Raw genomic sequence first — 26,528 nt, 5'->3', positions numbered from 1 at the left:
CATATCTGGGATTGTCCTGATCCAAGTGCAACACCGTGCACTTGGCCTTGTGATTCTGTGAAGGTACTGCCATTGGAACTAGCAGCAGATGAATGAGATCCACCTGCAAGAGGCAGCCCCAAAGATCTGAGATGCCCAGTAGTTTCCCTGCCACATCTCATCTGTCCAGTGCTGTGTGAAAAAGGGAGAACAAAGTTGTTTGAGAAAGATTTTAACCTGAGGGGAAATCTTCAATAAGTTTGTTAACTTCTCTAAAGTATCAGCTTTTCATTTCTACCTGGTCTATGGTACGCTGATGCTTCTTCATTACGAGGAAAGGTGGCTAAGGAGAATTCTCTGTGCAGACATTTTTCCATGTTTGTGACAAAATGTGAAAATAAGATATGTGACAGGAAAATGAAGTTTAAGTTTTGGGAGGACTCTTCTTAAATTTAAGGGACATCTACAGAAGGAACAAGCTTCCAAAGAACAGGGAAATGTTGTCTAAGATGTTAATGAATTAACGAAAAGAAAAACACAATTTCGTGAATGTTTCAGAAAAGAATATGTTGTACGGGACTTTCTCCAATTTGTGGTCACTGGGAAAACTTTCTCTGGAGCCAATTGATGATTGACGAGCACCATGGAATGGATTTTTTTGACAGGAAGTAAGTGTCAAGTGCTGGCATTTTGCAGTTGTTCACTTTCCCAGGTGCAAATGACACTGCAAGACTAGAAGATCTAAGCCCTATGAAGCTGAGCAAGTGTAACCACAATGCCTCACTTGGGCTGTTTGCATCTGGCCTAAGGTAAGGGTTGCAGAGACATGATTCAGGGGATTTAAACCTCAGATAAAAATAACCTGTGCGTGCACATTGCTGGATCAGTTCAAAGTACCATCTTTCCTCTCTGGAAGTGGCATACATGCCACACGACACACAAGGGCCCCTTGCATTATAACAATATGCTTGACAGCCCCATCAGATGGATTTTACCTGAGTTGTTCCAGGCTGTCTTTCATCTCCCCAGCTTTTTTCTCACAGTGCATTATCACCATTTCCACAATTATCACAGTTATTGTCCTTCTGCAAGTGAACAGTGAGGCAGTTGAGTTTGTGAGACAATGTTAAATATAACCATAGATGTTTTTTTTCTTGAGCTGTCTAATCTTGTACCTGCTTCTTTTCTGTTTTCTGTCACACTCCTACTGATGCAGCTCTAGCACCACCGTGATCACAAATCTCAGGAGTGTCAGCAAAAGAAATCTTCATGTGCAATGATATACACTTTTTATTTCCCCATATTGGCAGGAAAATATCTATATATATATATTCCTATTACTAACAACTGATTACAGTTTGTTTTTTCTTTTACTGATAAAATAATCGCAGAGTTGGAAGAGCTGTATCTCTTTTGAAGAGAAAAAACAGACTTTGGAAATGATGCTATGTGCCTGTATAAGTGAGTTTACTCTTTTGCAATGTTTATTTTTCAGATCACAGGAGAGGGATATGGGTGCTACAATTGTCCGATTCCACCAGAACATCCTCATTTAAAAGGATATCAAGGGCTGCCTGTTAATCCACAGGCAGTATGTAAGCAGAGGCTAATGTCTCTTTACTGGTTTAATTAACAACAATTACTTGTCTAAAGATAAGGTATTTCCAGTTAAAAGCCATTCCCTTGAACTCCAGATCAGCTGAGAATAGTTCAAATTAGTTTTAGGGTAGGGTCAAAGACCAGAATTGTAGGGGTTTGAAGTTTTTTAACTGAGAGGATCAACACATATCTGCCAAGGCAGAATCCACATCTCCTTGCAAAGAGGCAGGCTGGCATTTCCATCTGCATGAGAGGGGATTGTTTGGGGGTTTTAAACAAACGACTTAATGAAGTGCCACCGACACACACATCTGTTCGCTGGGTATCTGGAGTCTGATCAGCCGCGTGTAGTTCATTTCAGTGTCATCGGTAGGGGTGTGGAGCTGGAGTAAACCAAATTTAGTATGTTACGGACCTGTACAAGATTTAGAAAACAAGTGGAAACGTGTAGGAGAAAGAACTAAAGACAGAATGAAACCAAGAGCATTTTTGTGCTCTTCTGCTGTGAGTTTTCTGCTGGGCAGCAGCGCAGACGTTCAGCTGAGGCTGGAGCTGGCAGTGCTTATGGGTCTGCCCTGCACAGCTTCTGGAAATCACCGGTGGGCAGGAGAAGGGGAAGGACTCACTTCATAAAAGGGAACATATTCATCTGGTTGGAATTTTCTTTATTGTAACCAGGAGACAGATCCCACAGAGAGCAGGCAGCCCAGCCTGGCTGGTCTGTGGGGTGATTGGGTGACGCGTGGCCAGAGAGGGATTGAAGGGACCAAGATTTTGTAGCTCTATGCTTCAGCTGCACCAGAGAGCTCCCCTCCTTGCTGAGGTGTGCAGGACCTAAGTCCTGTGGCTGCATCTACAACCACACAGGACAGGGAGATGGGAACCTCACCAGCCTCCCTACTCTACTCTGTTGGGCCACGTTTCTAAAGGTTTGTGTCTGCTGCAACAGGTGTTTCTGATGACATTTCTTCAAGATATAATGTCAAAACCTAGAGTAAAGCTGTTGCTGACCAGAATAGCCATGGACAAAGCAGGGCAATGATGGCTTGTACTAACTCTGGATTACTGGCTTGCCAAGAGCACAGAGTAAAGGCTCACCCCACTTTTTGCTAGAGACTTGGGGCCAGAGCTTGTAAACTTCCGTCACCTTAGTATCTGGATGAAATGGTTTTGAAGTTTGATGTGTATGCTGCCTAGTAGGTGAGGAAAGAGGTTCTACCATGACACATGCCCTCATAACACCAAGGTCAGTGCTCACAGGGCCACAAGGCACTTTTCCATGTCTTGCAGAGGTGAGAGGAATGCATAGGTTGATGATGGTAGGGTGGAGTCTTTAATTTTACATCCATCATTCATCTGGCCAGACACTGCTCTCCAAAGTTCTTTAAAGTGGAAAAAAAAAAGGAGTGCTTTTGTTACATCTGTACTCATGCCTCCATCCTGTGTCTTGGCCACTGAAGTCCATCAAATGTGAGCACGTGAGGACATGGGTTCTGTTACATGGATGCTTCACTTCAATGTCTTTGTCTGGACCAAAATCAGAGCACAGCAAACTACGCGCTCTGTACCCCTGGTGCTGGGGAGACCTACTTCAGGTTGGCAGCACTGCCTAGTTCCAGTGCATGTGGTACCAGGGAAATATCTGGGGAGTCAATGGCCTGAAGGCTTTTGACCTGTGCCCTTGTACCCTTTCCTGAACACATTTTTTACAATGTAGGAACTTAAAAAAAAAATGGCACAGCAGAAGTTTCTTGATCTTTTTCTACCTTGAGCTGGAAAAACACTTAAGTGTGTGGGCAAAGCCACCCACACACACCCACAAGTGAAAAGGGCACAACGCGGTTCTGTGGCCACCTCCTCCTGTCACCAGTGGCCCAGAATGACCTCTGGTTGAATTCAGTCTCTGAGTACAAATTGCAGGGGTTGTGCCAGGGGTGCTGGAAGGGCAGTGACCCAGATTTATGCACAGAAACATGCTTGCCACATAAGTGGGCAGGGGGAATCCAGAATGTGTGTGTGGTAGAAGCTAAAGGAGCCTCTTCCCCTTTGTATTTGTGTCAAGCCTGACCATGGCCTGATGCTGTTCAGTTAAGGCCAGGAGCTGGGCAGGGAAGCAGCAGCTGAATACTCTAACAAGTGGCTTGTTAGTGAGGAATGTCCTGCAGTAAGTATGGAGCAGCCTTGTCACTTCTCAGCCAACTCTCTGAGGACAATAAGGAAGGAGGACAAAATGAGTGCAGCCCTCCTGGGCCTCCCCTTAAGAGTTTAAAAGCAAAATATTGATTTTGAGTTACCCTGCTTCAACTCAGCTTCACTCTCCTGATATTTTTATTCCCTTGTAGATTTCTGACTCCATTTGTTTTTTAAAGAAATCGCTGGTGAAATCGTGGTGTGTCCATGTAACATTCCTGCGCCTAAAAATATGGTCAATTGACACCTTGAAGGTTTCCAGGCAACTCTAACCATTTGTGACATCTTTAGCTGCATCTCCAGTATGTTCAAAACAGATGAAGTGAATGAATTGATTTTAGCTGTATAAAACCCTTGACAAAAATCTCTTTGTGGCCATCGAGTTAGTCTCTTGATGATTTGTAGAGTATTTGCTTATGCCATGAATTTGATCCTTCCCACCTCTCCACTTGTTTTTCAACAAGCTTTGCTGTGGGCTCCTGGCTCTGCAAAGCACTACAGCCTCCTTCCCCTGGGCCAGGGCACGAGCCAGAGGGAAGTGATGCTGTGCCTACCACTGTAGCATCACCAGCTCAGACCTGAAACTGTGCATATACCATAAGGTACCAACCCAGCAGCAGAAAACAAGCAACTTGAGTAAGGTGTTTTGAACGACTGCAACACCCAGTTTGCCCCATAAAATCAGGATTGCAGAAGTCAAAGTCAGAATGATTCTTTGATGGGCTTAACGAGACTGCTAAAATAACAAAACCTTTCCCTTTTTCCACAGAAAACATTTGGACATTTGCATGCAGTGAGATGTGCAATAGGCCAGGAATAAATTAAGTGCGGAACCTCAGCTCCTTTAATGAAATAATCTGCTGAACTGATGTTTGTATGTAGTTCAAAGGAAATCCTTTTGAAGACATATGTTCTTTACTCTGTGTTCCATTTTGGCTCAAGTTTCATTGTACTAACAAAACAGAGAAACTGTTGATGAACTTAATTACTTTGGTTTTTTTTTCAAGGTTCCTCTGAGTATTTCTAACCTTATTGATTCAGGCTTGTTGAAGCACAGAGCTCTGTGTCTCAGTTTCTTCCCCCTGACAGAAATGGAGGACTGAAGCAGAGATGGGATTATGCTGGATGCACCACTGACAGGGCTGAAGTGCTGATCATATCATATTGCAGAAATGTACGACGTTCTTGGTTAATCTAGGAAAGACTCGCTGAACTTGAGCAAAACAGCAAATAATTGTGCTGGAAGCAAGGGAAGAGTAAGTAAAGTGTGAGCAGCAAGGTCTGGTTTGGCTACATCTTTGACATATAGCGAAGAGCTGTGCCCACACCTGGTGCCTTAGGCTGACTAAACTGGTAACGACCACCTGATACCTCTAATCTGCCTTGTCTGCATGCAAGTCATGAGATTCTTTGAACCATTACTCTGTCAAGCCCAGTGCTTCTCATTGAAAAGAGCATTTTGTGGAGGAAAAAATAAAAGCATCAAATCTGAAGATAATGTGACAAAAAGACAAGCAAGCTGATCTTCTAATAAGCTGCTTGGATAGATTGTTACTTTAGGCTGAAACTGGTCAGCATCAGCTTCTTTGGGGACTTTCTTTTCTGGGGAAGAACAGCCCAACTCCTCCCCAACTCTAATTTCCTTATTGAAGTGCATGAAGTTGGTTCTTATTTAGCAAATTAAATATAGAAGCCATTTCTTTCAGTGCTGCTTCATTTACTTACCATGTGCAAGCATCCTGGTAATATATTTGTAGAAACCTTCTGCTCAATTGCAAGTTACTGTGGAAGCTGAGGGAGGTAAATATTCAGCCCCTCCAGGACTTCTGTTGTCTAAAAACAGCAGTACAGAATAGTAAGGTGCGTAGAGTTCTGCTTTTCCCTAGAAGTACTTCTTCTTTTACATCTTTTGAATGATGTGGCTGTAAGGCTAACATAATGTATAGAAAAACTGGAACACATATGTTATATAGGCAGTGATGCCAACATGAAAAAGCCACCTTCTTTTCCTTGCATGTGTTGCTGACACTGCTGTTTCTGAATGGCACACCAGTAGGCAGGACCTCTTTGCATGCCATAGGTGTAACACTGCCTCTGAGACCCTAAATGGAGCAGGAGTTGCTGCCAGGAGGATTGTTCTTCTCATGATAAGCCCATGCTGCCCTCCAAACTTAACATGAGCCAACAGTGTGCACTTGCATCCTGAAAGGCCAACTGTATCCTGGGCTGCATCAAAAGAGGAGGGATGGCCAGCAGGGCAAGGGAAGTGATGGTCCCCCTCTACTCTACACTCATGAGGTCCCACTTGGAGTACTGTGTGCAGACCTGGGGCCCTCAGCACAAGAAAGATGTGGAGCTGCTGGAGCAGATTCAGTGTTGGGCTGCAAAGATGATCAGAGAGCCGAAGCACCTTTTCTATGAAGAAAGGCTGAGGGAGCTGGACTTGTTCAGACTGGAGAAGAGAAGGCTCTGGGGAGACCTCATTATGGCATTCCAGTATTTGAAGGGAGTTTATAGTCGGAAGGGCAATTGACTTTTTCCACAGACTGATAGTGATAGAACAAAGGTGAATGGCTTCAAACTAAAAGAGGGGAGATTTAGATTAGATATTAGAAATAATTTTTTTTTTTTTGCTCAGAGGGTGGTGTGACCCTGGCACAGGCTGCCCAGAGAAGCTGTGAATACTCCATTCCTGGAGTCATTTAAGGCCAGATTGGACAGAGACATGGGAAGTGTGATATAGTGAGTGGCAGCGGCCCATGGCAGTGGGCTGGAACTAGATGGTTTTTATGGACACTCCCAACTCCAAGCCATTGTCTGTTTTTATAATCCTGAGTGTGTGGACATGGCTGCATGACCTTGGTGCGCAACAGCCCACTGCTGAGGGACAGACAGCTGAAGAAACCTTCTTTGGTGCATTGGGAACAGGAGGAACAGCAGCTGCATGTGGATGCAGCATCTGATTTACCCTGCATTGCAGATGGGAGACCTGATTCCCACAGTGTGGTGGCACTGTGTCAGGACAGAGAAGACCTGGCACTGATTTCAGTCAGGGGGAGAGCAAAACATGACGTGGTGGCAGTGGGTTGTGTAGCACGGCTGCAGCTGGGGCACAGAGTATGGCAGCATCCCCGAAGACCAGCAGGCTCTTCCCACACTGTTGCCCACGGGACCAAGAGGTGCAGCACCCTGCCCTGCCTTCCTGTCTGTTTCCTGCAGGGCTGCTTCAGCTAGCAGAAAAAAAATCATCATCTGAGTTGCCTCAGCTTACACTGCACAAGCTTGTTTTAAAAAAAAGCTGTGATCATGTCATCAAGCATGGCCTGTCACATTCCCACCAGCCTCCTGCCAAAACCAGAGCACACCCTGTGCTGACTGCCCACAGAGGAGGCTGGAGGAGGTATGGTCAGGGGTCCAGCTCCCTCATAGCCTGAGTGGGCAGGTCTGGGGCTGCTATGGGGATATGGCCAAAGAACAGCCACCTCAGCCCAACACAGTGGGCCTGGCAGGGTTTGGGAGCAAATCTGGAGGGCTGCTGGTGCTGCTGGGGGGCTGCTTTCAAACTGTGCCAAATGGCTTTTGAAGCTTTTCTCTCTGAGCAAGCTGAAGGCAGCACAGGCAGATTTGCTACTTTTTGCCCCTTGAGTTGGCAACGGGAAAGGAGGAAGAGGGGTGGGATCAGGGATCACATGCCCACATGAGGTTTCCTCCTTGTATCCTCCCATGAGGAGCAACTGAGGCTCCAGCGAGGGTGAGGAGGAGGCCAAAGAGCAGCTGCTTCTCCTTATCACTAGATTTCTGGCAGGAAATCTTTTTTGGGGGGAGTTCAACACAGCTTTTTCTCTCTGTCTCCCTCCCACTGAGAGAGAATGATGAGGCCACAAACCCTCCTGCACAGTGCTGCAGCGGCCTGCCAGTGTTTTTCATCCTTTGGGCAGGCTCCTGGGACATCTCTCCCACCAGAGTGGCTTTCCCCCAGCCCCAATCCAGCCAGCTCTGCCCTTATGCCCTACTCAGCCCGATCAGCCCACAGACCTGCCCAAACTAGGGCAGAAGCAGGCTGAGGAGGGCACACCCACGGTAAGAATAAGGTTGAACAAAGTCACAGCAAAACACCTCTCAGCTAACTCGCCCTGCCTATGAAGATACCATTTCCGCAGGCTGCGAAATATGCAATGTGCAAAAATGGTTGACAAAGTAATTTCAGCTCTGGCTGTGGTTTTCCTAGTCAGACGTGAACATGGTCAACAGCCCAACCCTTTGCTCCCCAAACGTGGCAGCTGCTCGAAAGCTTGTTTTATTCTGAAAAGAAAGAAAGAAAAAAATATTCCAAGGCTCCAATTTAAATACACAGAAATCCAGACGGGAGAACGTGTTAATTTGAATTTACACCTAAGATATCACAACCTGTAGGGGATAAGGAGATTGGAAAATAAAACCTGTATTTGCTTTTTCTGAGTGAATCATAAGATCAGGACTAAAAAAATTAAAATAAAATAAAATAAAATAAAATAAAATAAAATAAAATAAAATAAAATAAAATAAAATAAAATAAAATAAAATAAAATAAAATAAAGTTGTATTCCAGCTGCAAACACTTTTACTCCTTCTGAAAATGTAGCCTATGTAGCCATGAATGAGGTGTTTATTAATCTCTGTCCATATTAGAATATGTGCTAGAAGAAAGTGCTAAGAGGAAAAAAAATCAGCTGATAGCTGAGCCAAGTGAGGTAGCCAGACTTGACCTGAGAGCATTTCTGCAGATATCCACTGGGATGTAACACACCCAGTTTTCAGTATGATGCATGTTCCACTGCAGAGCATCGGCATCTGCAACAGAAGCCTATTGGTAGAGCTGGTGCAAGGAGAGCAGAGCTATAACAGGAAATGGCAGATATGTGGCTGCTTAGGTCCTGCAGCCTGGCTCCCAGCCTTTAGACAGGCTCTGTCTGCTGAGGATACCAACAAAGATGGGCTGTTCCAGCCTGGAACCATCCCAATAGATCCCACCATAGACCCCACCTTAGTCTGAGCTTACAGGTGGAAGCCCTGCCACATCTCTGATGGCTTCACATGAGCTGTGACAAGGAGAGCTGCTCCCATGGCTGCTGAGAGATGTGACGGGGTGGGGGGGGATGTTGGGAGGAAAGCCTTGTCATGATTTTTTTTGTGTGTGCAGTCAGTATTTTCTTGTGAATGATAGTAACAGTTCAGCCTACAAAGCTGATGTAATTGTGAAACTTTCTTTCAGCTGTCACTGTTCAAATGCCCCTGCAAGGATGTTTTAAAGCAGACCGCTTTAGTAGCAGTGTGGCTATACCTAATGCCCTTATGTAATCTTTTTCTTTAACTTGTTTTTCCATGTATCCAGTGCCATCATTTTGAAGATTTTTTTTTTTAAAGCTCATTTTTGCAATCATTGTTTCAATTTCATCTTTGTAACTGTTCTCAGGATTTATGAAGTCAGAATTTCCCAAATCAAGATGCTTCTGCAAGTCACCTATTTGGTCAGGTCATAACAGATACCCCACTGTCACTAGCTGAATGAATAGACTGAAGCAAACTTCAGCTCAGTGTCACTTCCCAGATTCCATGTCTTTTCAGAGGAATAAGAAGTTTCTGGCAGATTCATATCCACTTGGGATGAGAGGATGTGTAATAGGGGTGCAGTATAAGGACTATTCTGGCAAAGCCATTGCTCAGAGTTCAGGTACACAAGCCTACTACTAGCATTTACAAGACTGTGGCCTCAGAAAGGCTTTAGCAGACTGTATGGGTTCATGGAGTCACCTTACTCTTCTTTCACGTCTTGGTTTGGACAGATATGAGAATCTGGGATCTGGGCTGAGGGCATGCATTTTAAGAAGATTCTATTAGGAAGATCCCATCAATGGCTGGCATGGATCAATTGAAGGTTTGCTGGCCACCACTGGGAACTGGAGTGAATGAAGAAAGGGGCATGGCCCAAAGCAAAACCCTACTAACCTGCAAACGAGCCCATCATTCTAGCTCTTATTCCTATCAAATACCACCAGGCATCACTTCAGTGAGAGAGGCAGAAAAAGCAGCTGGGCTCAACCTGCTGCTGCCTGTTGGGATTCCGAATTGGGAAATTCTAACTCTTGTTTTATGCAAGTAAGCATAGAGGAAGGAAGGCAGCAAAGAGCTGGTGGAAAGGTGTAACAGCTGCTGCCCTGGGTGTTTGAGGTCAGATCTGCGGAGGGATCCAGCCTGGTCTGCATGAAGCCCCTGCTTGCTGCCCTGCTCAGCACATCACTGCTGCCCCAGCCCCTGCCATGCAGTCATGTGCAGCCCATGTCAAGGTACAGAGCTTTAGGGAAAACCACCACCTGGTGATCTTACAAAGTCCCTTCCAACCTGAGCTGTTCTGTGATACCTATGAGCTGTAGACTTCATGACCTGGTTTCATCAGTAACACCAATGTCTGTTAGAAATACAGCCGAGACCTTTTGCTTCTTCATGCAGCAGCTTTTTGTACCTGGCACACTGTACTTGGACCTCTCTCCTTTATGTGCTTTGTATTCTTCATCCAAGCTAGGCATATCACTTTGACTCCTGCCTCCCATGGGACAGGATTTTATTGGCTTGCAGATTGCATTTGCTCTTACACAGATTTCTTGCATGCAAATCAAGAAGTTGAGAGGAAGACAATGTAATGAATATGCTAAGCATAGAAAAGTGGTATATTGTTACAGTTAGCAATACACTACAGTGTATTTAAGGCAGAAAACAAATGAATATAAATACCCAAAAAACAGCATCAAAACATAGGAAGAAGAATGTAAGGTTGGGGTGTTGAAAATATTTACTGAAATGATTGTCTTAAAATATTTACTGAAAACCAGTGGCTGTAATCTGTTAGTTGTTAAAAGAAGGAAGGAAGGAAGGAAGGAAGGAGGAAGGAAGGAAGGAAGGAAGGAAGGAAGGAAGGAAGGAAGGAAGGAAGGAAGGAAGAAGGAAGGAAGAAGGAAGGAAGGAAGGAAGGAAGGAAGAAAGGAAGGAAGGAAGGAAGGAAGGAAGGAAGGAAGGAAGAGGAAGCGAGGAAGGAAGGAAAGGAAGGAAGGAAGGAAGAAGGAAGGAAGGAAGGAAGGAAGGAAGGAAGGAAGGAAGGAAGGAAGGAAGGAAGGAAGGAAGGAAGGAAGGAAGGAAGCATGGAGGGGAAGATGTTTCAAAAGTGCAAGGAAGGTTAGGAAAAGGTTATGCCTAATAATTTGGTCATGACAATGAAGGCTTAATTACAGGGGTTTATCCACTCAGTCAGTACAGGATTTCCACTTTTCTCATTGTCTCAAACATTAACTATGTGAGTCCATCCCCTTCTCAATGCATTGCTGTGCCCCTGGATTAAAGTGCAGCTGGAATGTGTTCCTGAGGTATCTTGTGTAATTTGTCTCACGGGTGAGGGGCAGCTACCTGCTGAGCCCACACCTCACTGTGCCTGGGCACCGTCAAAGAATACGGAGGGTTGTTAAACACCACATCCACAGTGCAACTTCCATTTTACGCTTTCCCTGCCTTCAGCAGTAGGGTGGTTCTTCTCCACAACACGGCATATCTCACCAAGAAACTCAATGCTGCATTTTCATGTCATTCATTTGTATTTTGCATCTTTGCGTTAGGGATAATTTTTAATAGATTAAGGTGAGCTCGTATAATCACTAAAATCACTTAAAAGGCAATGAAACCAAACACAGCTTATAGAAGTCGCAGCCCAGCCCTCTACTCACTGCAGCCTCTCAAACTGAGGTAAGCAAAACAGATTATTGCTTTTCCTCTCCACTTTTTTAAAGCCTTACACTCAACACACTCCTGATCATCTTTGTTCCTGTGACTCTGAGTCTTTTCTTGCACCTGGTAACCAATTTCAGTGTTTCTTTCCTAGATGATTCCTATCACTCCAAAACCCAAAGAAAACTGGACTTCAGGGCAAGTTTTGCCAGACAAGGAATTTTGGCCACTGTGTGTGTGTGCACGCTATGTATTTGTGTGCATGTGAGCGTGCGTGCATACATTGTAAACATATATATATACATGTCAGTCTGTGAAAATGCAGAATTTCTTGGCTCTCATCCTAACCATTGTGCAACTGGGTGCCGGGAGCTGGATATTCAGTGTGCTTAGCAGCACTTTTTAATGAAGAGGTGTTTTCTCCCTTGGAGCTGTCATTCTCTGCCACATCACAGACTCTTTCAGACAGAAAAATAATTGGCCACTTTCTTAGAGCGTGGAATCGGAGAGCCCCAGGGACTGACCGACTGCTCAGCGAACCGGGACGGTGCCTTGCTGTGGCGCCCACTAGCGTCTCCCTGCCTGGTGTGGATGCTCCTTGTGGAATACCTTGCCATCCACCTAACACCTGAATCGGGGCTGGTAGATGGTGCTATGAAATGTGACAGGCAATACTCAAATCCTTAGAAGGAGAAAGACGAAATGAAGCAAACAGTTATTTCCAGACCTGATCAGCTACTAATGGAAATTCAGGACGTCTTTTCCCTTTTCTTTTTCATTCTAAAATGTACATACTTGTTGCCCTAGTGGGTAGTCGTCTGTGTTTGCAGGAGGCTTTTTGTATTATTCTGTTGAAAAGATGGGATTTTAGCAATGCTTGTTCTATTCAGGGCCTTATAACATCCACCCTTCATCAACTACTCCCCCAGAGTTGTTAATGTGAGTAAATAAGCAATTCAGTAAAATTTACCCTTGGCACCTCCCACCTACTGCACCACAGGCAGAAAAGTGATGAAATGGAAAGTCAGGCTGCTTGTATGAGCTCCAGGTCACTGGACCTTTAGAGCACTTTCCTGGCAAACGCACAGCCCTATCTAACAGAAACCAAATGCTCGAATAGAACAAAGCTTACCTTGCTTGGCAAAGTCCAGCTTTGCTACTTGAACAACAGTTCTTGCTGCCCTGACCATTCTTGGTGTGACAGTGATGTCCCACTCCTGCTCCCAAGGGCTGACAGATGAAGGAAGGCCATCTGCCTGAGGCATTGAAGGCTCCTTCTCTTGTAACCATATTGACTGAAAGAAAAGCATGTCCTTCACCTTGACACACGGTCCCAGGTCACCAGCAGTACGTGCATAGGAAGACAGCAGCTACCAACCCCTGGGATGGAGAGGTTGCAGTCCTCCGACCTTTAACATAATTCCAGGACAATGTTTTACTTTCCTGGTCGGTGCACAGCTTGCCAACCCTGTTTTAGGGTGTATATAAGGATAAATGGAAGGTGGGATTTTATCTTGAGTAGGCTCAATAAGGTGTAAAGTAGGCAGAAATGTTGCCATGATAGTATTATTTCACTGAGACCCCACCACCCTGTGACATCAGGGTCTGACTACTCCTATCAGGCCACCAGCTGCTTTCTAATGGGTCTTACTAAAGGAGGCTGTATTTTAATTCAGGCCAACACCTACCACAAAAGATCAGAAGACTTGCTCTTTTTCGACGTGCTTTTCATATTCATTACATCCATTCCTTTTCTGCCCTTTAATCCATGATAGCTCTGGACAGCAGGAGAACCAGTAACTGCCTGAAACGTGACTGATGGAGAAAGGAAAGAGTACAGACCAGGGAAAAAAAAAAAAAAAAAAAAAGAAAGAAAAAAAAGATAAGAAAAAGAAAAAAATGAAAGAATGAAAGAAAGGAATGAATGAAGGAAGGAGGGAAGGAAGGAAGGAAGGAAGAATATGCATTTGTGTGATGGTTCGAAGTTCTGCCTTGATGTTGCCCATTTATCTGTCCTCATCTGCATAACTCAACCTCTTCAAGCTAAAATTTCCCCTCAGTAATGTGCTAGGATCAACACGACCATCCATGCTAAGAAGAAAGAGTGGCGCTCATACTTCCTGGAGTTGATAGGAGATAAATGGTGTGCGGATGCTTTCATGGGGCTAGTGGCAAAATCGAGACTGGTTTTGTGGTGAGGGATGTGTTCAGTATCTTTTTTTTTTATGTGGTGTTTTTATTTATTTGTTTGTTTGTTTGGAGGGTGGTGGCTGGCATCCTTTCGGATTTCATAGAACCATGGAATCATTAAGTTTAGAAAAGATCTCTAAGATCATCCATTCCAACCGTGGACCCATCCCCACCATTCCCACTGACTACGTCCACAGGGTGGTTCTGCACCACCTCCCTGGACAGGAGGCTGTGCCACTGCCTCACTGCTATTTTGGCGAAGAAATATTGCCTAATATCCAACCTGAACAGAAAGTTAGTTACTCTTTTTCGTGACTCTTTTTTCTTCTATCTCCTCTGCTGCCAAAGAACTGTGGCTAGGGCTGCCCGTAGCATCTCTTTCACGTGTTTCTGATGGGCGTTGACTGCCCCAGCCCAGCCCAGGCTGTGCGGGACGCACCTCTGCCAGAGCGGCTTTCCGAGCCGGAATTCAGCTGAGGAAGAAAGTGCCCATTGACCCCCCCTTTATCCCATAACGACCCCGCTCAGCTCCGCCTTTGGTCTCGCTGCCCGCAGATGGGCCGTTTCGGAGCGCTACCTGCGGGCATCAGCTCGTTGTGAAGGCACATAGCCCAGCAAACCCGGTACTTAGAAACGCTTAGGGGCACTTGAACCCTCAATGCCGAGCGCAGCCCCCCGCCGCGGGGGCTTCAAAGCGCCGGCTGACACCCGGCCGGGCCGGAGCTCCCCCAGGCAGGCCTGGGGCGGGGGCACCCGCAGTGCCCCGCGGCACGCTGCTCCTTCCGACGGGCGTTCAGCCGCTACCCACACGTCGGGGAGGCTGTTTAACAGCGGATCCCCGCTAGGCCTGGCTGTGTCGGGGCCTTGGCATGGTGAAAATGTAACATTTTAGAGCGTTGGAACAAAAAGTGGAGATTCTTTTAATGGGATTTAGGGGTGCTGCTTCTAATTGCTGCTGTTTAAGCGGGCTAGTTGTGTCCACTCTCTTTGAATATGATTCTGATTCTACATTTCCGATCCAAAACAGACGAGCAAAATTAGCTGTTTATGGCTCTCTTTGATAGACATGTAAATACAAATAAGCTCAAACAGAGCGGATTTACAGCCATTACAGCCATGTTGCTGGTCCTGGCATGTTCCCATACTTCCATCGCATGCTGTCAGGCTGACAATTGGCACTGATTTATAAGCCAGTGAGTGATCGTGCTTTAAAACCAGGGGAAGGTGCTAGGCATCCCTCATTAGGCTTATCGGAGGGTGAAACACACGCTTTTAAGGAGAGCTGTTTGGAGATCCCTCTGCATGAATAATACAAATATGAAGTGTTGCTCGTGGTTATGTTTGGCTCTGTGATCCTAATTTCAGTCTCTTCTTCTCCCTGGGTTTCCACAGTTCCATTTCGAGAAAGAAACGTCACCTCAAAACTAAATCCAACTGAATTCTTTTCCCATCTCCCTTCTGTAGCTTCCCCAGATATTAATGAATATGACAAAAGCTCCTCCTTTGCAAAGCCTTACACTTTCTGAAGCATGTTTTGTTTCTGTAGCCGGCAGGATGCCTTAGGCCCAGCAACAAGGAGTAGCTACATGATCTCACATAGCAAAATTATCCATCGCCAAGAATGTGGTTCAAGCACAGATTCTGTGTTACACTGCCATCCTTCATTGCTTAGGATCAGATCTGGATTAGCTTTTACTGATGATTGCCGTCCCCTTTAATACAATATCGCTGCTGAAGATACAGGGGTTTTTTTAGCTATCATTTCCCTTAGAAAAAGGACATGACTGATAAGACTACTTGGAATACTGCTTTATTTTCAAATACTGAGTTGTTTTGCTCATCTCCTGATTCAATATCTCATGCCTGTTCTTCCTATTCCAAACACCTTGTCTGGAAAAGGGTGCTCTGATCCTTCTCATTTTTATTAATTAGCCCCACGATAAGTATGGGGCTTGTACGTTTTTTTAATGGCTATGTTTATATTCTGCCTTTTTGAATTGGTTATGATATATAATAACTTGGCAGCTAAATTTAATCAATTACCAAACAGTAAAGTTGCTGATAATTTGAAACCTTCCCCACTTAATATTTCAATGTAATAGTTCTTTGGTTCTGTACAGCTATTGATTTCTCCTATTTAAGGTATGTACATATATATTTCAACAGCAGCTCTCTGGCTTTTTACCCTTTGGGGTTTGATTTTTTTACACCTCACAGTATATTTGAAGCTGCATTTCTTGTGTCTTCAGGACTGTATACCTCCACGCACAGAGAATCCTACATGTCATAAACCAAAATGGATCAGTGAGCTTTGCAGCTATAGGGCAACACTTCTCAACAGAAAAATAAAAGGGCGGGGGGGAGGGAGGGGGAAGCATTTTAAATTAATTTAGTCTATTAACATTCCCATGAAGGATTAATGTGTCTGCATGTGACAGACTGAAACAGCCTGAGCAGAGGGAGGATGGAGCTGGCTTCTTCATAAAAATACTCGCTGAGGTTCAGAATCAAGCTGAAATGCCCTGAGCCTTTCCCAAGCATACTAACATGCCTCTGATTATTGTGCGTGCTGTAAGTGCTCTGCAGCCTTGAAAAGAAAGGTATGAAGATTTTATAAAGGGGGAAAAAGAAGAAAAGAGGGCAAAAAAAAAAAAAAAAAAAAAAAAGGAAGAAGCACTTGTGTGAAAAGTCTCTGATTTAGCGATTTCAAAAAGGACTCTGAAGGACAGGGGAAGTGAGGCAAGCCTCAGGATGGCATCTCTAAGTATCCTTCCTTTGCACAGCCCCATGCTCTGTGTGTAGTTGAATCAATGAGAGGGAGGGCAGGTTGGGTGTCCAGAGAAAACCTGCGAACTCCCTTCACAGATTTGCTGTAAAGGTGAAAGTATTGCAGCCCCTGGGGAACTGGATGGCAGCAGATTGAGGAGGGCGTCCAGAAACAGCAAGTTTTGTTGTTGTTGTCATTGTTTTTTCCCCACCAAAATGAGAAAAGGGAAATCAAGTAAGGAAACAAATTATCTCATAGAAACAGTTCAAATGTAGCACTCAGGAAATGACCCCAGGACCTGGATATCCTGCAGTGACAGCAGCACTCCAGGAGATGAGCACGGTGACAGGAGCATGGATAGCATAGTGCATTCTGCTAACTGGAATTCTTAAGCTATCAGTAGAACAGTTGTGTGTGTATCCATGCTCTTATAGATAAGGATAATGAATATATATGGCTAAATGTAGTGATGTGTGAAGGTATGTATACGTGCACAGTAACCTGATGGAATAGGTTATATGGATTTCACCTTCTCGTCTCCTCCTAGGCCCTTCCATGCTTCAGTTTAACCGTTAGTCCCCATGACTTTAAACAATTTGCTGAAGCACTTTTCTTAGCGCTGAACTCCAAGAAACAGGAAAGGACTCAATCCCATCCTGAAGGCAAAGAGGAGAATATCACTCTGCCGTAATTGAGGCTCCATTCTGGAACGGCTCCTTTAGTCAGATGTTCTCCTTATTTGAATAAACCCAGGGAGTATATTTGAATAAAGCACAACAGATCGAGATAATCTGTAACCCTTCAAAGACCTGCACTTTCTTTCAACATTCTTTCTGTGGTTTGGGGGTTATTCTGATAGTTTTACTAAGCTGTCTCTCTGTTTCCCCAGCCCGCTGCTTCTGCAGCTCTGTCTGTCAAATAACACCTGCAGGGCTGAGGGACCCATTCGGAAATCTGTCCCACGCACGATCGAAACACCCCACAACTCTGCACGGCGGCGTTCCGGAGGGGCATCGGGAACAGAACTGAATCGTAGCTGGGCGGGGGGCAGTGTCCGACCCTCCGGGAGGGGAGATTTGAACAGGGACAGCGTCCCAAGAGTTTGACAGGCGGCTGCGGCGGCTGCTTTAACCTACGGGTAGAATCGCTGACTTTCCGCAGCGTGCGGGTTGTGTGACCGAGTACCCAAATGAAGGTCCCCGCTCTCCGAGCCTGGAACGGACGAAAAGCAGAGAAACGAGGCCCCGGGTTCTGCCCCGACTGCCACCGGTCCGGGTAGGAGCTGAGGGTCCCAAAGCGGGGGTTGAGGCGAGATTGGTCCGAGCTGAGCTTGAGGTATTCTGTTCTCTGCAGAGAACCACAAGGAAACCGTAATTCGTTAGGAAAACTTCATGCCGAGCTTGTTTCGATCCGAACCGTAAAGCTCTCAGTTTTGCAGGATGGCCACGGGTTTCCTATCCCCTCCCCCGTACCGGTTCCCTGCTCAAGGGAAATCCGAGCGGCACCGGGAGGTGTCTGCCCGGCTCTGCCTAACGCGAGGTCAGGGGAAATCTGGAGGAAAAAAACCCAGCAGCCTCGAACTGAACGGCACCTGCCCTGCAAGGCTGCTTCAAACCATGGCAGTTGTGTTGTAAAATTAATTCCCTCAAACCCTATCCAGCAGCTTCGCAAAATCTCCTCCACCTCTGCACCAGCCCCGGAGATGGGCAGCCCGACGGAGCGGTTACGGGAAGGGGGGGCGGCAGCTGAGCCTTAACGGAGCTTCCGCCGAGCCCTGCGGATCGCTCCCCATCCCACCTTTCCGTTCAGCCTCGGAGCGGGGCTGCCTGATGGGCGCTGCCCCTCCTGCTCCTCGCCCGGCCGGAGATGCCCGGGGAAGGGGCAGCAGCGCCCAGCGGCCGCGCTGCTCCGTGCAGAAGCGACGAGCGTAGGACACTTTTGTTGTTGTGTTCCTCGTTCGGGCGCAAAAATTGGGAATACTGTTATCCCGGAGAGAACAGGAGGGTAGGGCCGGAGATGCTCCAGTGCCGGTGCCACCAGCCCTCTCTTGGCTCCTCACATGCGTATGTGCGTGCCCGCAGCCGGAGGCGGGCACAGCGGGAGCTGCTTCCCCCGGTCCCCCGCTCAGCTCCGGGGCACGTAGCGAGCCCCCCTGACGGCCCAACAGCGCCTCGGTTCCGAGTCCCGAGGCTCGGTTAATTGTCGGTGATTAATTGCGGCGGCCCCGGTGCGGCTCCTCGGAGCTCGGCGCTGGGAGAGCTCCGGAGCTCGGTCCCTTCCCCGCGCGTCTTTCCACACGGCAACGAAATCCCGGCTGCGCAGCGGGTATCCTTTACGTTGTGCCTCGGGGAGGGGGCAGGGATTCCACAGCGATCCCCGCGACGCGCCGGGCTGAGGGGAGAGGGCGAGGAGCTGCGCTCTGGGAGCTGCAAAGTCGTTCGTGGTAAACCGCACGGGCGCCTCAATATTCCTAAATATCCTCCCCCCCCCCCCCCATCGCGCTTCAGAGCAAAATGTTCCCATTCGAGAAATGCGCGGAACAGATAAATTCCACGGAGCGGGATCTGGCACCCAACAGAACCCGCTCTGCCTTCCCGAACGGGGATGCTGAAAGAGCATTGCGAGAACCCTCCACCGAGTTCCCGAACATTGAACTTGCTGCCCGGCTCCCAACGAGACTCCCCCACTAACGTGCCACTTCCCCGGGAATGATGCCGCCCGGGGAGCGAACTGGGGCCGGCAGCCGCTCGGCGGGGCTGAAGCACAACCCCAATTGTTCGAACGGCGGCACGGCCCCGGGGGGTCTGGGGGTGGCCAGCCCCGTCTCAGCGGCCCGCCGGGTGGTCGTCTTCCATCCCTCCCTCCTTACTGGGCTCTGGTGTTAGCTCCAATCCCGGTTTCCCTCTGGCCCCCCAATCCCTGCTGCGCCCGAACCTTGTGCGCCCGTTGCCACCCAGATCAGATGTAGAATTTCAGTTTATTTTTATTTTATTATTATTTTTTATTATTATTATTATTATTGGAGGGAGGAAGAGGGGCAGTAGGTGGGGAGGGGAAGCCGGGCCCGCTGCTGGGGGCGATGCAGGCGCAGCCCTCCCCCGGAGCTGTACGGGAGTGGGGCAGACCCGCCGGCTGCGGGCGGGGGGGTCGAGGAGCGGGGGGACACGCGCACCAGAGTCACAGGTGACTTGTTCCAATTAGTAGCTGTCTAATTAAATTAGTGTCACCCGGCCCAGCCAATGGGCCGGCGGGGGTGGAGGGCGGTGAAGAGGCAGTTCGGCGCAAGCCCCTCCCCGGCGGCCCGAGCAGCCCGGCGTGCCGGTATAAATGGGATCTGCGGAGCCTCAGCGCAGCGCTGCGCGACCACGGGTCGGGGCCGGCACTGGTTACTGCGGAGGTTGTGCGAAGCCGCCGCCGCCCGCTGAGGATGCAGCTGGGAGAGCCGCTGCTGGCGGCGGCGGGGGGGGCCCTGCCGGGAGCCCCCTTCTACCCGCTGGAAGGCGGCGGGAGAGGCAGTGGGACCGGAGCCGGAGGAGGCGGCGGAGCCGGGTCCCGCGGGCCGCCCCGCCCGGGCTCCCCGGCGCATCTCGACCTGGACAAGGCGGCCAAGAAGTTCGCGGCGGCTCCGGCCATGCTCGGCGAGCCCGACGGGGGGGAGCCGCCTTTCGCTGCCCCGAAGCCGGACGGCCGCAAGACCACCCCCTGCGTGGAGGAAGAGCTGCCCCCGGCCGCCGCCGCCCGGTACTCCATGGACAGCCTGAGCCCCGAGCGCTACTACCTGCAGTCCCCCGGGCCTCCGGTCGCCGAACTGGGGGGACCCTGCGCTCTCTTCCCTTACCCGCCCTCCGCGCAGCACGGTGCCGTGTACCAGGCGCCCGGCGGGCCGCGTTACCCCTACGGCTCCGTGTTGTCCTCGGGCGGCTTCGCGGGTGCCGTGTGCCCGCCCGGCGGCAGGGCGCAGTTCGGCGGAGGCGGCGGGTACCAGTACGGGCAGGCGGCAGCCGGCGGAGCCCTCTACGGCCCCTACCCGCCGGCCTCGGGCTCCTGCGGAGGGCTCGGGGCGCTGGGGGTGCCGGCGGCCGGGCCCGGGCTGCGGGCGCAAGTCTTCCTTTGCAACCGGCCGCTCTGGCTCAAGTTCCACCGGCACCAGACGGAGATGATCATCACCAAGCAGGGCCGGTAAGCGGATGGGGGAGACTGTAGGGGGTAACGGAGGGAGATGGGGCCGCTCCGGAAATCCCGCGGCCCGAGCCCTCTCCTCGGGCCGCCCCGCATGCCGTATTCTTTCCCTCTTTTCTCCAGGAGGATGTTTCCGTTCCTGAGTTTTAATATTACGGGCCTCAACCCCACCGCCCACTACAACGTCTTCGTGGAGGTGGTGCTGGCGGACCCCAACCACTGGCGTTTCCAAGGGGGAAAATGGGTGACGTGCGGCAAAGCCGACAACAACATGCAGGGTAAGTGCGGGCATCCCGCCTGCTCTGCTTCCCAACAGGGCTCCTGATGCAGAGATCCATCACGTTGCGGGAGGAGCTGCGCTTTTACAGGCGCTTTGACACTCTTATATGGGATGGGTACACCGGGGGTTAGCGGTGGAACAAAGCCCCGTGCTGTATCTGGCTGCTCACTACCGCGCTGCTCTCCCCCAGGCAATAAGGTGTACGTGCACCCGGAGTCACCCAACACTGGAGCGCACTGGATGCGGCAGGAGATCTCTTTCGGCAAGCTGAAGCTGACCAACAACAAGGGAGCCAACAATAACAACGCACAGGTGAGTGACAGTGCTCCCAGGAGCCGTGTCGGTGCCATGCAGCAAAGAGAGCTGCAGCATCATTTGTTCCCTTCTTAGCATATTGTTAGTCCCTTATTCCTGTTTTCGTCTTTAAAAGGGGAAGCAGTGTTAGAAGTTGATGTGTAAATTTCTATCTTTGGCCAATGGTTTTTTCAACTCTGTGCCACTAAAAATGTAGAAGGACTTGGTGTATTAGCAGCCTACACAGGCTGTAGCTCTTTGTTTCATTTGGTAGCAGTGGAAAAACCTCTCCATTCCTAAGATGAGAAGGTCAATCTTGCAGCCTGTGAATGGTGATGCAGGGTGCAGTTTGTTAATGTTCTCTCCTACACTTTCAGATGATAGTCCTGCAGTCTCTACACAAGTACCAGCCTCGGCTTCACATAGTGGAAGTGACTGAAGATGGCGTTGAGGATCTGAATGATTCTTCAAAGACACAAACGTTTATTTTCCCCGAAACACAGTTCATAGCAGTTACAGCCTATCAAAACACCGATGTAAGAATGGGTTGTGCAAAATGGCAAGAATATAATGAGGTGTCGTGGGTTCAGCGTGTCAACTCACTGTGCTCTGCTTTCATTTTTAGATTACTCAGCTCAAAATTGATCATAATCCTTTTGCGAAGGGCTTCAGAGACAACTATGACTCGTAAGTATGCCGCTACCTCTATCTTGCAGACGTGTGGGGAGGTGCAATTCTGCCCTCAAATGCTTCTTTATAAGGAGCAGAGAAACTTGGAGATGCTACTTAAGTTATTTAGAAGTAGAAATACTGTCAATTTTGCTAGTTCATGCCCTCATTTAAAAGTTAAATGTGTCTGGAGATATAAATGGCCATTTAACTGCTTAATACTCTGTCTTGATCACGCTTTCTAGTGGCATTCTGAGCTCTCATTAAATATCCCAGTAGAACCTTGTTGGCCTGCAGGCTGGCAGCAAAGCATCTGCTGCTAGTGTCACAATAGACATCTTCCAATTGTAAGGAAGACTTTTGCCTCGCGAGCAATTTCTGACATCAAATGGCCTTTAAAAAACTATAGGTGCATATACTCAGATCTGGCTTCTGAAAGTGCTGCCTTTCATTTAAGATGGCTTGGCTGGTGGAGAGCAGTGGGTATGTGTAACAGCAATATTGTGCTGTTTCTACTGCAGCATCGACTCTGAAGGCTGATAGAAAATCCAGATAAACGGGGTTGTGACTCTTGTTGAGAACAGCTGCTTTCTTCCTGTTTGTTTTACAATACCATATTTGGAATTGTAAAGAACTCTCGGTGTTTCTTCTTTATGTTGTAGCATGTACACAGCTTCAGAAAATGACAGATTAACTCCATCTCCCACGGATTCTCCTAGATCCCACCAGATTGTCCCTGGTGCCCGATACAGCGTGCAACCGTTCTTCCAAGAACAGTTTGTCAACAACCTGCCCCCCACCAGATTTTACAATGGTGAGAGAACCGTCCCGCAGACCAACGGCTTGCTGTCCCCACAGCAGAGCGAAGAGGTAGCCAGCCCTCCCCAGCGGTGGTTTGTTACTCCTATGCAGCAGCCCAATGCCAACAAACTGGACATGAACTCCTATGAGACTGAGTATTCTCCTAGCACCTTGCTCCCCTACGGCATTAAATCCCTTCCTCTTCAGACATCCCACGCCCTGGGGTACTACCCTGACCCAACTTTTCCATCCATGGCAGGCTGGGGGAGTAGGGGCTCCTACCAGAGAAAAATGACCACGGGATTACCTTGGAGCTCCAGGACAAGTCCTCCAGGCTTCTCTGAAGACCAGCTTTCCAAGGAGAAGGTGAAAGAAGAAATCGGCTCATCCTGGATAGAGACTCCTCCCTCCATCAAGTCTCTAGATTCCAACGATTCTGGAGTCTACACGGGTGCTTGTAAGAGAAGGCGGCTCTCCCCTAGCACTTCCAGCAATGAAAATTCCCCATCCATGAAATGTGAGGACATTAATACTGAGGACTATAGCAAAGACACTTCAAAAGGCATGGGCTACTATGCGTTCTATACCAGTTCTTAAAGCATCCTTTTGTTCCAATCGGCTATTTTTTCAGGGTGGCCTTTGTTTTCTTTCTTTTGCATTACGATTGCCAAAAAGACTCTTGCCTTCCACCTTAAATTGTCATGTGCAATTCTAAAGAAGGTGCCAAAGCTTTTTGACTGTTGCAGGTAATTAAGTAGGGAAAGCAAATCGCCATACAACTTTTTTCTTAGGAGAAACAGCTTGAGGAAAAGCCGTAAGCAGGAGCCCAGATTTCTACAAGGTGGTTTATTTATTGGAGACACTGAAGTGTACAGTTTGGCTTGGCTCAGAGGCCTGATCAAATCTATACACTGAGTGAGGAAATAGCAGTTGGATTCCAAATTTCACTTTCTTCCCTGTCTTGCCCCTCTGGTAAAGCGCAGTGGGGTGGGAGGCTGCACATTCTGTTTTAAACAGAACTGTTTTCTTCAACTCTTGTTTGCAGATTAGGTGGCTGAGTTGGGCATTGCTCAGCTAAGGCTTTCTTTGGCAGGAGGTGGTTAAAATAAGGCCCGCTCCAGGCAGGAATTTAATGTGAAGGTCTTAGTGCTAGCAATGCTTTTACAGTGGCCAAAGCTGACTTGGAAAGGAAAACATACCTCCATCCCAAAAGCCTAACCTTTATTGAGGTGGCAAAAAATCCAAGTGTACAGTTGTGTTTTGTCTAGGTACACTGTAGAATATTGTGGAATAATATATAAATAGTTGATCTATAGCTGTTCAGTCAGAAGGACCTCCGGTGGTGCTTTGAAGTTCAAAATGCATTTCTTTTTTTGGTTAAACTTAGCATATGGAACATTGCGAAGAGCATTAGCAGTTTTCTATTTGCGTGTATGTAAAGTGACTTTCAGCTGCCCTGTATCAAACTGGAAGTGATGTAACCTGCCCACTCTTCTTGCCTATAGTTTCAGCCATTTTAAACGGATCAGCCCTAGAGCACTGGCACACAAAATTCTCCTGGTGAAACTTGGTTCTGCTTTTATATGTACATAGTAGTAATTTTTAATAAATGTGGTGCTGCCAGGGATGAGAGTGTGGCTGGCATCTGCTTCTTTGCTCTATCAGACTGGGGGGAGAAGGGAGCACAAATCTGAGTGTGCTGTATTGCTGGGGATTGGTGGGTTGTGATGGCTTTTAAATCCAGCCACTTCTTGTAAAGTATCTCCTTGCTGTTTTGTCGTGCATCGTCCTCATCGACACGGTGCTAATGGTATTAATGCTACTTCTTTTAAATGGGGGTTTTCCTCTCTTCTCTTGTCCTTCCCTTTACCCAGAAGGACTTTGCTCCCCTCCTTGCTTGCTGCCAGCCCTGAGGCTCTTCATATCCCCTACGCCCTACGTGGGGGAGAGGTGCTATCCCAGCCCGTCCCGAGGAGCGGGGCACGGCTCAGGTTCTGCCCCCACCTCTTCCCGCAACGCGTTAAAGCCTCCCCCGCGCCCTTATCTGTGGAGAAAGCTCCTCTTGGCAAGGCGATTGAATGCCGACTCCTTCGGCAGCATCACCTTTCCTGAGGAAATGCAGGCGGTAATGGGATTAAGCAGTTGGCGATGCCCGCCGCAAACAAAACAATGCAAAGACTCGGGTTGGAGGAATTAGCGCTATCGAGGGGAGACTTTTGCAGCCGGCCCCTACTTGCTGGGCGAGAGGAGCATCTTCCTTAAGAGATTTCTAACAGCGAGTTCGGTGCCTTTCCAAAGAGGCGTATTGCCGATTCGAGACGGGAAGGGTTTTGCCGAAATTCTCTCAGCAGCCGCAGAAAGAGTATTTTCTTCTCACGATTTTTGTTCGTTTTTTTTTCCCCTTCTCTTTTCAGTGGGGATAAACCCTCGCTTTTATCCCCGTACACAGCGCACCGCTGCCGCAGCCCTTCGCCCGCCGGCCCCTGTGCAGTGCGGTTCCTCCGTAGCGTGGCACTGACTGAGGGGGGCTGTACGTAGGAGTTTGCAACTCGCGACCGAAAAAAAAAAAAGAAAAGAAGGAAAAAAAAAGCAAAGAAAAAAACACTTGTGAAAAGTCCTCACACTATTTAATAGAAACATAAGTGCCTGGCTGGCCCCAATTAACACCTTGTGATTATAATGCATTCCTAAAACGGGGTGTCAGACGCCAAATTGTGAATAAAGGCAGCTAATTAATCTTCATAGGATGACACCGATAAACAACCCTATATTTAAATAAAGATCAAGGAGCCGGACGCCTATTTGTTTATATTAGCGGAAGATAAAGTTAACTACCTTTGCGCTTTGCTTCGTAACGCCATTTACTGCGGCGAACAGCAGAGAGCCCCGACCCCAGGCTGTGGGCTCCTTATCCCCTGGGGGAGTTGGGGGCGGCCCCAGGGCGGGCGGGGAGCGCTGCGGGGACGCCCGGACAACGGGAGCGGGGCTGGGGGTCCCCCCGTCCGTTTTCCTTAATCCTGAAGCACACTTAACGATTCGAGGCCGCTTGCCGCGATTTAACGATTATCCCACGTAGTTCTCCGTTATTAAAGGGGAGATGCTTCAACTCGGTGTTGATGTTTATTTTAACAGCCTAGAACGAGTGTAGTAGATCAGAGGGGCTCTTTCCAGGGCTGAGCAGGATGGAGACCTTTCCTCGGTGAAGTATTTGGGGATTTTTCGTTGTAACAGCCCCGCATCTTCTCTTGACCCGTTTTCCCAACGAAACTTCGCCTCTCGCTGCCCACCCCACCCTTCAGCGCCGACACTTCGTACCCATCGGGGAAAACAAAACGACCCCGAGCCCCATCCCTTCAGACGGCTCTTTTTGTTGTTGTTTTTCTTTTTGTGTACGTGAAGGTGGTTTTACTTTCAGTCTGAATTTCTCCTACCCTGCCCCATCCCCATGCAGGCTTTTCACAGCCCTCTCGCTGCTTTCTGCCTCCCCTTCGTGGCTTTACCCGAGAGGGCTTTCTCTGTAGCGATGTGTTTTTGAAGCTCCCTCAGACTCTGCCGCCCTTTCCTCAGGGCCGTCTCAGCGCGGCTTGGCCATGATGATGAGGGGAGAGCGGCAATGGAGGCCGAGGAGGGGATTCACCCTCTGTGGTATTCCTCTAAAATGCCCCATCCCGGTCTGGAGTGAAGGGGAATCTGGCGGTGAGATGTTGGAGTAGCCCCACTCTGTGGAGAAAATGGCGCTGAGGTGATGGAACAGGGCCTGGCGGCGCCTCGCTTGTGCCATCCATCCCACTGAGCTGGGGTTTGCCACCATCGATGCTGTTTTTCTTTCTT

At 48.3% G+C, this 26,528-nt stretch overlaps 1 protein-coding gene across 3 annotated transcripts; it reads left to right on the top strand.

The window, feature by feature from the left end:
- The first annotated feature begins 19,766 nt into the window (after nucleotides 1-19,766).
- On the top strand, nucleotides 19,767-24,324 carry EOMES (eomesodermin). 3 transcript variants are annotated; one of them, XM_015854012.2, is made up of 7 exons: nucleotides 19,769-20,653; nucleotides 20,777-20,931; nucleotides 21,124-21,245; nucleotides 21,605-21,763; nucleotides 21,853-21,914; nucleotides 22,559-22,710; nucleotides 22,957-24,324. In XM_015854012.2, the coding sequence occupies exons 1-7, from the start codon at nucleotides 19,902-19,904 to the stop codon at nucleotides 23,292-23,294; spliced, it is 1,740 nt and encodes a 579-aa protein (XP_015709498.1). In that variant the 5' UTR covers nucleotides 19,769-19,901; the 3' UTR covers nucleotides 23,295-24,324. The 3 variants fall into 3 exon arrangements, with proteins under 3 accessions (XP_015709497.1, XP_015709498.1, XP_015709496.1); XM_015854011.2 differs by having other exon boundaries at nucleotides 19,767-20,653; nucleotides 22,616-24,324; XM_015854010.2 differs by having other exon boundaries at nucleotides 19,775-20,653; nucleotides 22,559-24,324.
- Nucleotides 24,325-26,528: the final 2,204 nt, after the last annotated feature.

The sequence above is a fragment of the Coturnix japonica genome, chromosome 2 (assembly GCF_001577835.2).
Source record: "Coturnix japonica isolate 7356 chromosome 2, Coturnix japonica 2.1, whole genome shotgun sequence".
Taxonomy (NCBI): Eukaryota; Metazoa; Chordata; class Aves; order Galliformes; family Phasianidae; genus Coturnix; species Coturnix japonica.
Note: the sequence above shows the minus strand (reverse complement) of the source record. Positions and strands in the feature narration are given on the sequence as shown.

What these genes read in the sequence shown, in the direction of transcription:
- EOMES (XM_015854010.2), top strand. Translation starts at nt 19,902, where the DNA reads ATGCAGCTGGGAGAGCCGCTGCTGGCGGCGGCGGGGGGGGCCCTGCCG. An exon ending in ATCATCACCAAGCAGGGCCG is followed by an intron (nt 20,654 to 20,776) that starts GTAAGCGGATGG and finishes TCTTTTCTCCAG; the next exon opens with GAGGATGTTTCCGTTCCTGA. An exon ending in CCAACAATAACAACGCACAG is followed by an intron (nt 21,246 to 21,604) that starts GTGAGTGACAGT and finishes CTACACTTTCAG; the next exon opens with ATGATAGTCCTGCAGTCTCT.